The 12348-nt window shown below is 42.2% G+C and overlaps 1 protein-coding gene across 5 annotated transcripts in view; it reads left to right on the forward strand.

Annotated features, from left to right (window-relative positions):
* The first annotated feature begins 1354 nt into the window (after positions 1-1354).
* GALNT13 (polypeptide N-acetylgalactosaminyltransferase 13) overlaps positions 1355-12348 on the forward strand; it is a 455667-nt gene continuing 444673 nt past the window's right edge. For 3 of the 5 annotated variants that reach the window (XM_075317230.1, XM_075317228.1, XM_075317229.1), the window contains exon 1: positions 1356-2027. In XM_075317230.1, the coding sequence (XP_075173345.1) occupies positions 1886-2027 (142 nt within the window). In that variant the 5' untranslated portion in view covers positions 1356-1885. Of the gene's footprint in view, positions 2028-12348 lie in introns of all 5 variants that reach the window. The other 2 variants (XM_075317226.1, XM_075317227.1) reach the window with 1 other exon arrangement.

Here is a 12348-nt window from a genome sequence, read left to right on the forward strand (position 1 = left end):
CAACTTGGTGTCAACGTGGTGTCTTTGGTGTCAGCATGGTATCTTTGTTATCAACTTGGTGTCTTTGGTGTAAACGTGGTATCATTGGTGTCAACTTGGTGTATTTGGTGTCAATGTGGTGTCTTTGGTGTCAACGTGGTGTCTTTGGTGTCAACTTGGTGTCAACGTGGTGTCTTTGGTGTCAGCATGGTATCTTTGTTATCAACTTGGTGTCTTTGGTGTAAACGTGGTATCATTGGTGTCAACTTGGTGTATTTGGTGTCAACGTGGTGTCTTTGGTGTCAATTTGGTGTCAACGTGGTGTCTTTGGTGTCAACATGGTATCTTTGTTGTCAACTTGGTTTCTTTGGTGTCAACATGGTATCTTTGTTGTCAACTTGGTGTCTTTGGTGTCAACATGGTGTATTTGGTGTCAATGTGGTGTCTTTGGTGTCAACATGGTGTCTTTAGTGTCAACTTCGTGTCTTTGGTGTTAATGTGGTGTCTTTGGTGTTGCCTTGGTGTCTTTGGTGTCAACGTGGTGTCTTTGGTGTCAACTTGGTGTCTTTCTGATCTTCAGTGTTAGTCGTCCTTTACTGTGCAGCCTATTAAAATACATTATATGCAGGATCAGTGATGGCATATTTGTATATTTCCCATTTTCTGTATCTGCTCCTTGTCTCCTTTCTGATCTAGTATCGATGTATATTAGTGATGATGACCTCTAAAATTTGCAAACAGGGATAATCCAGGGACACACACACATTTCTATTTGTTGCAACGGGCAGGGTCCTCTCTCCTCCTGTAGACTGTGAGCCCTCGCGGGCAGGGTCCTCTCTCCTCCTAGACCAGTCTGTTTTGTACTGTTAATGATTGTTGTACGTATACCCTCTTTCACTTGTAAAGCGCCATGGAATAAATGGCGCTATAATAATACTGTAAATAATAATAATAATAATAACTTTGTAACTATTTACAATTTTATAATTAAATGAGAATTGATAATAAATGCAACAAATATTGAGAGATTGTAATGTCCATGACGGGAGTCCTGTGTCCAGGACGTGCATTGCAGTACCATCTCCCTCCGCTGCTCCTCATTCTGCCCATCTCGCCTCCTCGCTCCTCTGTTATGTCTGGTCTATTACACAGCCGCCTTGTCTTTTGCAGCCTTTTGTGACCTCAATGTGCAGCTGATCTGCAGACATACAACGCGCTCAGCATTTATTCTAAGCTCCCTCTGTTTAACCTTCTGCTTTCCAAACTGCAGTCATAAACTAAATTGTCGCCTGCACTTCCAAAATGGGAATATTTTTGCACCCAATCAGGGTTCTGAGAATCCCGACCAATCAGATCCCTGGTTACATTCTGAATCCTGGTTCATAATATCTCAAGGATTCCTTGGCGAGGAATCAGTCATGTAAGGAGGTTGTGTTTTACATTCCTCTTGGCTGTATGTATTTGCACGGATGCATGCAGAAGAGATGCTAATTTTCACAGAAAGACGAGCCAGAATTGGAAAAAAAAGGGGGCTGATCAAGTGATATAGGGAAAAAAATATATAAAAAGCCCCCCTCTTCTCTCAAGTAACCTGGCAACACAGAATCAGCAATTCCATACAGTTCTCCTTTTCTGCATCTTGTCACCTCTATCCGCTGCAGGCAAATCGCATATCAAGGTGCCCAGGCTGGATCCATCAGCCATGACAAATGCATTTCAATTAGCATCCGTCACAATCCCGAGGCCATAAATTAGCCTTAAAAGTTCATCAGTCGTCTTTCTGCTTTTAATTACGCTGGGATGTCCTTTTCCGTGCGTTCATGCTGGATTATATCTGGGAGGTTTGGACCGGTTTCAGCGGTGGCTCGTTCTCGTATAGTGTGACAAGTAGAATCCTATTAAGGACATGAGAAGATTTATCTATTGCAAAGTGGTCCTGGCCACGTCGTTGGTGTGGGTGCTGGTGGATGTCTTTTTACTCCTCTACTTCAGTGAATGTAACAAATGTGATGACAGAAAGGACAGATCTTTACTGCCTGCACTGAGGGGTAAGATTCAACTCTATCACTGCATGGTCACTTTGTGTAGGAAACATGCTGCAGCCAGGAACAAGTGCTTCAGGTGACATTGCAGAAAGCCGTCTATTGTGCATAATGCAGACTGTAGGCAGCGAGATCTCTAGGTGGTGGAGAGATTAGTCAAGTGTGAGCAACAAAGTTTCAGCCAGCCAAAAATAACGAATGCATGTGAAAGAAGTTACCTACCTGTAACGATATATTTGCTGTTTTGCTTTGACTCTTTGGGTTCCATGTTGGTCAACTAAGCAACATGTGTCAATGAAACAAGAGTCCAGCTTGATTGTTGTTATCTCCTGGGTTTTGTTCCTGGACTTGACTTCTCATTGAGGCATCTTCTGTCACTTCAACAGAATCCATGGCAGCAATGTCAGCAAATGATATAGTTGGTGTTTTAGTTTGATGTTTTCGGATTCCATGTTGGTCAATTGAGCAAGATGTGTCAAGGAACAAGAGTCCAGCTTGATTGTTGTTATCTCCTGCGCTTTGTTCTTGGACTTGACTTGTCATTGAGGCATCTTCTGTCACTTCAATAGAATCCATGGCAGCAATGTCAGCAAATGATATAGTTGGTGTTTTAGTTTGATGTTTTCGGATTCCATGTTGGTCAATTGAGCAAGATGTGTCAAGGAACAAGAGTCCAGCTTGATTGTTGTTATCTCCTGGGCTTTGTTCTTGGACTTGACTTGTCATTGAGGCATCTTCTGTTGCTCCAACACAATCCAAGGCAGCAATGTCAGCAAATACTCTCCCACTAATGATATAGTTGGTGTTTTAGTTTGATTTTTTTAGATTCCATGTTGGTCAATTGAGCAAGATGTGTCAAGGAACAAGAGTCCAGCTTGTTATCTCCTGATCTATGTTCTTGGACTTGACTTCTCATTGAGGCATCTTCTGTTGCTCCAACAAAATCCATGGCAGCAATGTCAGCAAATACTCTCCCACTAATGATATAGTTGGTGTTTTATTTTGATTTTTTTGGATTCCATGTTGGTCAACTAAGCAACATGTGTCAATAAAACAAGAGTCAAGCTTGATTATTGATTGGACTTGACTTGTCATTGAGGCATCTACTGTCACTCCAACAGAATCCATGGCACCTATGTCAGTCAATAGTCTTCCTGTAATAATATATTTGCTGGTTTCGTTCGACTTTTTGGATTCTATGTTGGTCAGGTGAGAAAGATGTGTCAGGAACAAGAGTCCAGCTTGTCATCTGCAGAGCTTTGTGCTTGGACTCGACTTGTCATTGAGGCATCTTCTGTCACTCCAACAGAATCCATGACATCTATGTCAGTCAATACTCTTCATAATAATATATTTGCTGTTTTGCTTCAACTTTTTGGATTTTATGTTGGTTAATTAAGCACGATTTGTGAAGGAACAAGAGTCCAGCTAGCCATCTCCTGAGCTTTGTTCTTGGACTTGACTTTAAGGCATTTTCTTTCACTCCAACAGAATACATGGCACCTATGTCAGTCAATACGCTTCCCGTAATAATATATCATCTGGTTTGCTTCAACTTTTTGAATTCTATCTTGGTCAAGTGAGCAAGATGTGTCAAGGAACAAGAGTTCAGTTTGTCATCTCCTGAGCTTTGTTCTTGGATTTGATTTGCTATTAAGCCATTTTCTGTTGTTCCAACAGAATCCATGGCCCCTATGACAATCAATATTCTTCCTATAATGATATATTTGCTGGTTTGGTTTAACTTTTTGGATTCCATGTTGGTCAATTGAGTAAGATGTGTCAAGGAACAAGAGTCCAGCTTGCCATCTCCTGAGCTTTGCTCTTGGACTTGACTTGTCATTGAGGCATCTTCTGTCACTCCAACAGAATCCATTGCATCTATGTCAGTGAATACGCTTCCTGTAATTATGTATTAGCGGTTTTGCTTCGACTTTATGGATTTTATGTCGGTCAAGTGAGCAAGATGTGTCAAGAAAAAAGAGTCCAGCTTGCTGTCTCCTGAGCTTTGCTCTTGGACTTGACTTGTCATTGAGGCATCTTCTGTCACTTCAACAGAATCCATGGCACCTATGTCAGACAATACTCTTCCTATAGTGATATATTTGCTGTTTTGTTTTGACTTTTTAGATTCCATGTTGGTCCATTAAGGAAGATGTGTCAAGGAACAAGAGTCCAGCTAGCCCTCTCTTGACCTTTGTTCTTGGACTTGACTTGCTATTAAGGCATCTTCTGTTGCTTCTACAGAATTCATGGCACCTTTGACAGTCAATACGCTTCCTGTAATGATATATTTGCTGGTTTGGTTCGACTTTTTGGATTCTGTGTTGGTCAAGTGAGAAAGATGTGTCAAGGAACAAGAGTTCAGTTTGCCATCTCCTGAGCTTTGTTGTTGGATTTGATTTTGCTATTAAGGCATTTCTGTTACTCCGACAGAATTCATGGAACCTATATCAGTCAATATTCTTCCTGTCATGATAAATTTGCTGGTTTGCTTTGACTTTTTGAATTCTATGTTGGTCAAGTGAGAAAGATATGTCAAGGAACAAGAGTCCAGCTTGCCATCTCCTGAGCTTTGTTCTTGGACTTGACTTGTCATTAAGGCATCTTCTGTCTCTTCAAGTGAATTCATGGCACCTAAGTCAGTCAATACTCTTCCTGTAATTATATAGTTGCTGTTTTACGTTGACTTTTTGGATTCCATGCTGAACAATTGAGTAAGATGTGTCAAGGAACAAGAATCCAGCTATCCATCTCCTGAGCTTTGTTCTTGGACAATTCAATTCAATTCAATTTTAACAGTCAAAATAAAATTCTCCCTTTCATGATATATTTGTTTTTTTACTATTTGGACTCCATGTTGGCCAACTGAGCAAGATATATCCAGAAACAAGAGTCAATCATTAAGTTGTCATTGAGGCACCTTCTGTGGCTCATTGTCCATTGTAACCATGTCACTCAATACTCTTTCTCCAATGATATATTTGCTGTTTTATTTTGATTTTTATTTATTCTATGTTGGTCAAAGTAGCACCATGTGTCAACGGACAAGAGTGAAGCCTGACAATTGTCATCCCCTGACTTTTGTTCTAGGACTTAAGTTGTCATTGAGGCATCTTTTCTCGCTTAAACAAAGTTGGTAGCCTTTTTCAAAGTCAAGTTCCAAAGAAACAGTGGTGAAGCCATCAATAGAGGTCCATCCCACGGTTAATGCACCTATTGATAACATTTTTGCAATTTCTATTCAATTTGGTTGTCCCATATGCAAATTCTAACAATGGTTCTTTTAGCTCTTAATTGATCGTAAATGTTCAAGAAGACGTTTGAGGGTTTCTGAAGTTACACTGCATAGTTCCATCAGAACATGGATGGAAGGTGTTCAAGGAAATGTCACAATTTTCAAAGTAGACTAACATTTTGATGGCTAGAACTCTTGCAAGTGGAATCAAAATTCCCATTTCCCACCCTTAAGGCTCCGTTACACGCAACGACATCGCTAACGAGATGTCGTTGGGGTCACGGAATTCGTGACGCACATCTGGCCTCGTTAGCGATGTCGTTGCGTGTGATACCTACGAGCGACCGCTAACGATCCCAAATACTCACTAAATCGTTGATTGTTGACACATCGTTCATATTCTAAATATCGTTGCTCGTTCTGGACGCAGGTTGTTCGTTGTTCCTGAGGCAGCACACATCGCTACGTGTGACACCCCAGGAAAGATGAACAACAGCGTTCCTGCATCCTCCGGCAACGAGGTGGGAGTGACGTTTATGCAGCTGTTCTCCGCCCCTCCTCTTCTATTGGTGGCCCACTGTGTGACGTCGTTGTGACGCCGCATGAACTGCCGCCTTAGAAAAGAGGTTGGTCGCCGGCAACAGCGACGTCGTTAGGAAGGTAAGTTCGTGTGACACGTACTAGCGATATTGTTCGCCACGGGCAGCAATTTGCCCGTGACGCACAAACGACGGGGGCGGGTGCGATCGCTAGCAACATCGCTAGTGATGTCGCTGCGTGTAAAGCAGCCTTAAGGGTCCATGCGCAATATAATGCTGAATGCACAAATTTTGTATAGGGTCTAAATTAGTAATTAGGGCAACTGGATGGCGTCCTCTTTAAGGCATCATATTTTACCCTTTAAAGCAATGCTTCTATTGGAGACACCCTGATTCAAAAAGCATGTGTGGCACCATAGCGGTCTAGGATTGCCCTCTAATAGATATATACTCTTGGATCTACAGCGCAAACAGAAAAGGGCCCTTGTGTAAGAACAGTTTATGGGCCCTTTTCAGTCTAATAACTCATCAAAATGCACAATTGCACCTGCTATGGAGGTAGAAATTATCAGGTAATTACAAATTTCCTAAGCAAAATTAGGAGTTTCCCCAAGGACAATAGCTTTAATTATATTATTATTATTATTATTTTTATTTTTATTGTTACTATTATTACTTCCAATAACATTATTATTAGTAATATTATTACTTTTTATTACTATTATTTATACTTGTATTATTACTTTTATTATTATTTTTATTTTTATTGTTATTATTATTAATATTATTACTATTATTACTTTACTATTATTGATGACAATAATAATAATCATAATATTATTATTATTATTATTATTATTATTATTATTATTATTATTATTATTATTATTAATATTTTTTGTGTTGCAAGACCAGGGCCAATTTTATAATTTTACTAAAATAGCACTCACTTAGAATCACAACAAACTAGGCATTGACGTTCGAAATATATGATTTATTTGGGTACTACACAATATAATATATATACTGAGGAAGAATGGAAGTGATTACACAGCAGAATCTAGATAAACGACTATGTTGAATGAAATGAATTATTTCCCATTTGCCAAATTAAAAGATATGAAATGACAAAGGTTTATTTATGTTAGGCCGTAAAAGACACTTTGTCAAAGAATTACATGAGGATTGTTTCATATGGTGGATTCCACAGAGTGTTATTTCCTTCTTGACCTTTGAGGCTCTTGAGATCTGTTTTTCCGGTGGAGATGATACTTTTACCAACTGTCCCGAGTTTCTCAGAGTCTTGGACTAAAACGGACAGAGTAATGTAAATTTCACCCAACTGTGGGAATTCCAGGGGTGGCCATGGGTGTTTCTAGGATGGACTGATCTGGGCTGGATATCTATAACAGAACACCTAAAAAATGAGGACGTCTACAATTATAGGAAGGTCAATTTATTAGGGGTCTTATTTAAGGGGGCTTGATAGAAAGAAGTCAGAAAAAGGCCAATGTCATGGTTCATGCATGGCTCTGCTGCCGCTGTGCCGGTGCATGCATGATCTCCCTGGGGTTTTAGGTCTTATGGGAGGGGCTTGTTCCTGCCTCGTTCTGGAAGTTGTGCCGCCATGTCTTGGTGCTGCTATCTCTGAGACGCCGTTAGTAATAGTTCTTTCTCTGCAGCATGCAAAACTGTTTCCCGTGAGTCTGACTCTGATCTATCCTGTCTACAAGCTACCTCTTCCTGACCTGTGTTCTCTCTGTATCGCTTGTCCTTCCCATCCTCCTGACCCCGGTTCCGTCCTGTGTCTCCTTAGTCCTGTCTGTCTGACCCCCGGAGCCGTCCCGTGTCTCCACCTCCTCTGTACGTACTTTGATCTCCCAGCTACTGACCTTGGTTACTTTCCCCGACTTCGACTTTGTTGTGCCCTTCTGCCTCTGACATTACTTCCTTGCTTCCACCTGTTAACAGCTTGCTTACTCCCCGGTTCTGACGAGACATCCTGCTATTAGACTTTGGCTAGCTGACTATTCTTTTGTGTGCTCCATTGCCCTCTTGTGAGTTTTTTGCTAACTACACCTTGGAGCTGCCTCTCCAATTTACTTCAGTGTTCCCCACAAGCAGAGCGTGACAGCCAAGAGGTCTATGAGCAAATGTCAGTGATTTGGGGGGCATAGTGAAGTCACTTAAAGGGGTTGTCCACTTTTATAACTTATATTAACAAACATGTTGAGGACCCATATTTTATGGTATTTACTAATATATCCGTATTACAGGTTTTTTCTCCTGTACTTGTTCACGCAGTCGGGAGATTCACAATGGGTGAAAAAAGAGGAGCATGTGACCAGATCTGTCCATCAGCTTTGACCAATTGAAAATCACAACAGGGGATAGCTGCTTTCCTACTGGACAGGTCTGGTCACATGTTCCTCCGAGAGAACTGTGCAGTCAGGGATGAAGGAGGCTCTAACAATCCATTTATATCAAAGATTCCCCAACGGAGTGAAGGCGCGTCTATATATTGCGTATTAATAAAAATAAAACCTCATGTTAATCTATTTAAATTAATAACAAAATCATCTTCATAACAGATTACATTGCCCCACTCCAAATAAATGTTTTGATGTGAATGATGATGAAACATATGTGACTTTTGTAGTTCCAGCTCCATCAGTTATTCCTTATTTTTAGAAAATAACAACTGTGTTTTCTTTTATATTGAAGATACTAAGATTACAGATATAAAAAATTAACCAGAGCTCCTTATTAAAAATAAATTACCCCCCTCCCCCCGTAAACACTGAGAAGGATGTGTATTTGTGTCTACTTTGTTATTTTATACGGCATGGCTCACAAATTTAGAAGACAGAAAAGAGGGACAAGCTACACGTGCAGAGGCAAATAATGCTTCCAGAGTGCCCCCCACACACAGTGATGTTCCCACAGTGCCCCCCACACACAGTGATGTTCCCACAGTGCCCCCATACAATGTTCCTACAGTGCCCTCTATACAATGCTGTTTTCTCTCTTATATGAGTACGAAGTGAGAGTCTGTTTTCGGATTACTGCTACATGTCAGGAAAGCAAGTATGCGTACGTCAAGGTCAGCAGCTGAAGATTGATACAAAGCAACAGAATGCAGATTCACTCTCCTTAAACCCAATTATGTTCCCACAATGCCCCCCATGCAATTATGTTCCTACAGTGCGTATATATACAACGATTTTCCCACAATGCTCCCACTCACAATGATGTTCCCACAGTGCCCCCCACACTCAATGATGTTCCCACAGTGCCGCCACACAATGATCCTACAATGCCCCTACACAATGATGTTTCCTTAATTCTTCTTAAACCCAATTATGTTCCCACAATGTCCCACATGCAATTATGTTCCTACAGTGCGTATATACAACGATGTTCCCACAGTGCCTCCACCCACAATGATGTTCCCACAATGCCCCCACATACAATCATGTTTACACAGTGCCCCACAGACAATGAGGTTCCCACAGTGCCCCACAGACAATGAGGTTCCCACAGTGCCCCACAGACAATGAGGTTCCCACAGTGCCCCACAGATATTGAGGTTCCCACAGTGCCCCACAGACAATGAGGTTCCCACAGTGCCCCACAGACAATGAGTTTCCCACAGTGCCCCACAGACAATGAGGTTCCCACAGTGCCCCACAGACAATGAGGTTCCCACAGTGCCCCACAGACAATGAGGTTCCCACAGTGCCCCACAGACAATGAGGTTCCCACAGTGCCCCACAGACAATGAGGTTCCCACAGTGCCCCACAGACAATGAGGTTCCCACAGTGCCCCACAGACAATGAGGTTCCCACAGTGCCCCACAGACAATGAGGTTCCCACAGTGCCCCACAGACAATGAGGTTCCCACAGTGTCCCCCACACAAACTATAATGCCCAACCTAAAACACCATGATGCTCCAACACAATGATTTTGCAGCAGTGCGCCCCACATAATGTTGTTCCCACAGTTTCCCCCCTATACACAATGATGTTCCCACAGGGACCCCCACATAATGATGCTCCGACAGTGCTTCACACACAATGATTCTCCCACAGTGCCCCACTCAGACAGTGATGTTTCCACAGTTCCCCCACACACACAATGATGTTTCCATAATGTCCCCCACACACAATGTTCCCATAGTGCCCCTACACACAGTGATGTTCCTACAGTGCCCCACACACAATGATTATCCCACAGTGGACCACACAGGCAATGTTTCCAGAGTGCCCACACATATACAATGATGTTCCTACAGTGCCCACACATACACAATGATGTTCCCACAGTGCCCACACATACACAATGCTGTTCCCACCGTGCCCTACACAGACAAAGATGTTCCCAAAGTGCCCCTACACAAAATTATGTTTCCACAGTGCCCCCACACACAATGATGTTCCCATACTGCCCCCCACACACAATAATGCTCCCATAGTGCACCCTCACAGAGTCATGTTCCTACAGTGCCCCACACAGGCAATGATGTTTCCACAATGCCCTAACACACAGTTATATTTCCACAGTGCCGTCAAACACAATATAATGCTCCCATAATGCTCAACCTAATACACCATAATGCCTCCCAGTCACCTCACCCACAATAATGTTCCCACAGTGCACACTTACACAATGATGTTCCCAAAGTGCCCCACAGACAATGATGTTCCCACAGTGCCCCCACACGTAATGATGTTCCCACAGTCCCCTAACACAAGGATGTTCAACAGTGCCCCCCACACTCTATAATGCCCCCATAATGTCCAATCTAGCACAAAACACAATGGTGTTCTCACAATGACCCATGTATAATGATGTTCCTACAGTACCCCTTACACACAATGATGTTGCTAGAGTGGTGCCACACAAAATGATGTTTCCATAGTTTCCCCCCAAACACAATTATGTTCCCACAGTGCCCTCCCACAAAGTGATGTTCCCAGCCCACAGTGACCCCACACACAATTATGTTTTCACTGTACCCTCTAGACACAATTATGTTCCCACAGTGCCCCTACACAATGATGCTCCCACAGTGCCCCACACAGGCAATGCTGTTCCCACAGTGTTCCCACACACAATTATGTTCCCACAGTGCCCTTACACAATGATGCTCCCACATCGCCCCACAGAGGCAATGATGTTCCCACAGTGTTCCTGTCAAGGAGAAATTCCATAGTTTTGGAAATCTCCTTCTTAACAGCGAATGTCTGCTGAAATCTCTGATTAATAGTCACTGAGTGATGGCAAAGGAATTTAGACCACACAAATATCTGGTATAAACCCTACTCATTGAGAGCAGGTGCACAAGATTGATGTGCTTTTATTTTTACAAGCCTTTTATAGAGCTGTAATGGGTTAATATCTTAGTAAAATTCGTAAGTATGCCATTGGCTGTATTAAAGCATATGCAAAAAGTCTGTGATATTTATCCATTGTTTGGGACTTCCCCTCCAGTCCCTCCTGTGTCTCCCACCCCATATCTTGCAGAGTATTTGGCACGTAGCACCTCTTGCCATAAATTTGGACTTGCACCAGCCTTTGTTATCACATCTGCATTCTGTTGCTTTGTATCAGTCTTCAGCTGCTGACCTTGACGTACGCATACTTGCTTTCCTGACATGTAGCAGTAATCCGAAAACAGACTCTAACTTCGTACTCATATATGAGAGAAAACTTGGTTATAGAAAAGTAAACAGTGGTTATAGAAAAAGCATATAGAGAAACATATATATATATATATATGTATATATATATATATATATATATATAGATAGATAGATACAGTACAGACCAAAAGTTTGGACACACCTCCTCATGTGGAATGAAATACTTAAAGTGTGAAACAACTGAAAATATGTCTTATATTCTAGGTTCTTCAAAGTAGCCACCTTTTGCTTTGATTACTGCTTTGCACACTCTTGGCATTCTCTTGATGAGCTTCAAGAGGTAGTCACCGGAAATGGTTTTCCAACAGTCTTGAAGGAGTTCCCAGAGACGCTAAGCACTTGTTGGCCCTTTTGCCTTCACTCTGCGGTCCAGCTCACCCCAAACCATCTCCATTGGGTTCAGGTTTGGTGACTGTGGAGGCCAGGTCATCTGGCGTAGCACCCCATCACTCTCCTTCTTAGTCAAATAGCCCTTACACAGCCTGGAGGTGTGTTTGGGGTCATTGTCCTGTTGAAAAATAAATGATGGCCCAACTAAATGCAAACCGGATGGAATAGCACGCCGCTGCAAGATGCTGTGGTAGCCATGCTGGTTCAGCATGCCTTCAATTTTGAATAAATCCCCAACAGTGTCACCAGCAAAGCACCTCCACACCATCACACCTCCTCCTCCATGCTTCACGGTGGGAACCAGGCATGTAGAGTCCATCCGTTCACCTTTTCTACAAAGACACGGTGGTTGGATCCAAAGATCTCAAATTTGGACGCATCAGACCAAAGCACAGATTTCCACTGGTCTAATGTCCATTCCCTGTGTTCTTTAGCCCAAACAAGTCTCTTCTG

Source organism: Anomaloglossus baeobatrachus, chromosome 7 (assembly GCF_048569485.1).
Source record: "Anomaloglossus baeobatrachus isolate aAnoBae1 chromosome 7, aAnoBae1.hap1, whole genome shotgun sequence".
Taxonomy (NCBI): Eukaryota; Metazoa; Chordata; class Amphibia; order Anura; family Aromobatidae; genus Anomaloglossus; species Anomaloglossus baeobatrachus.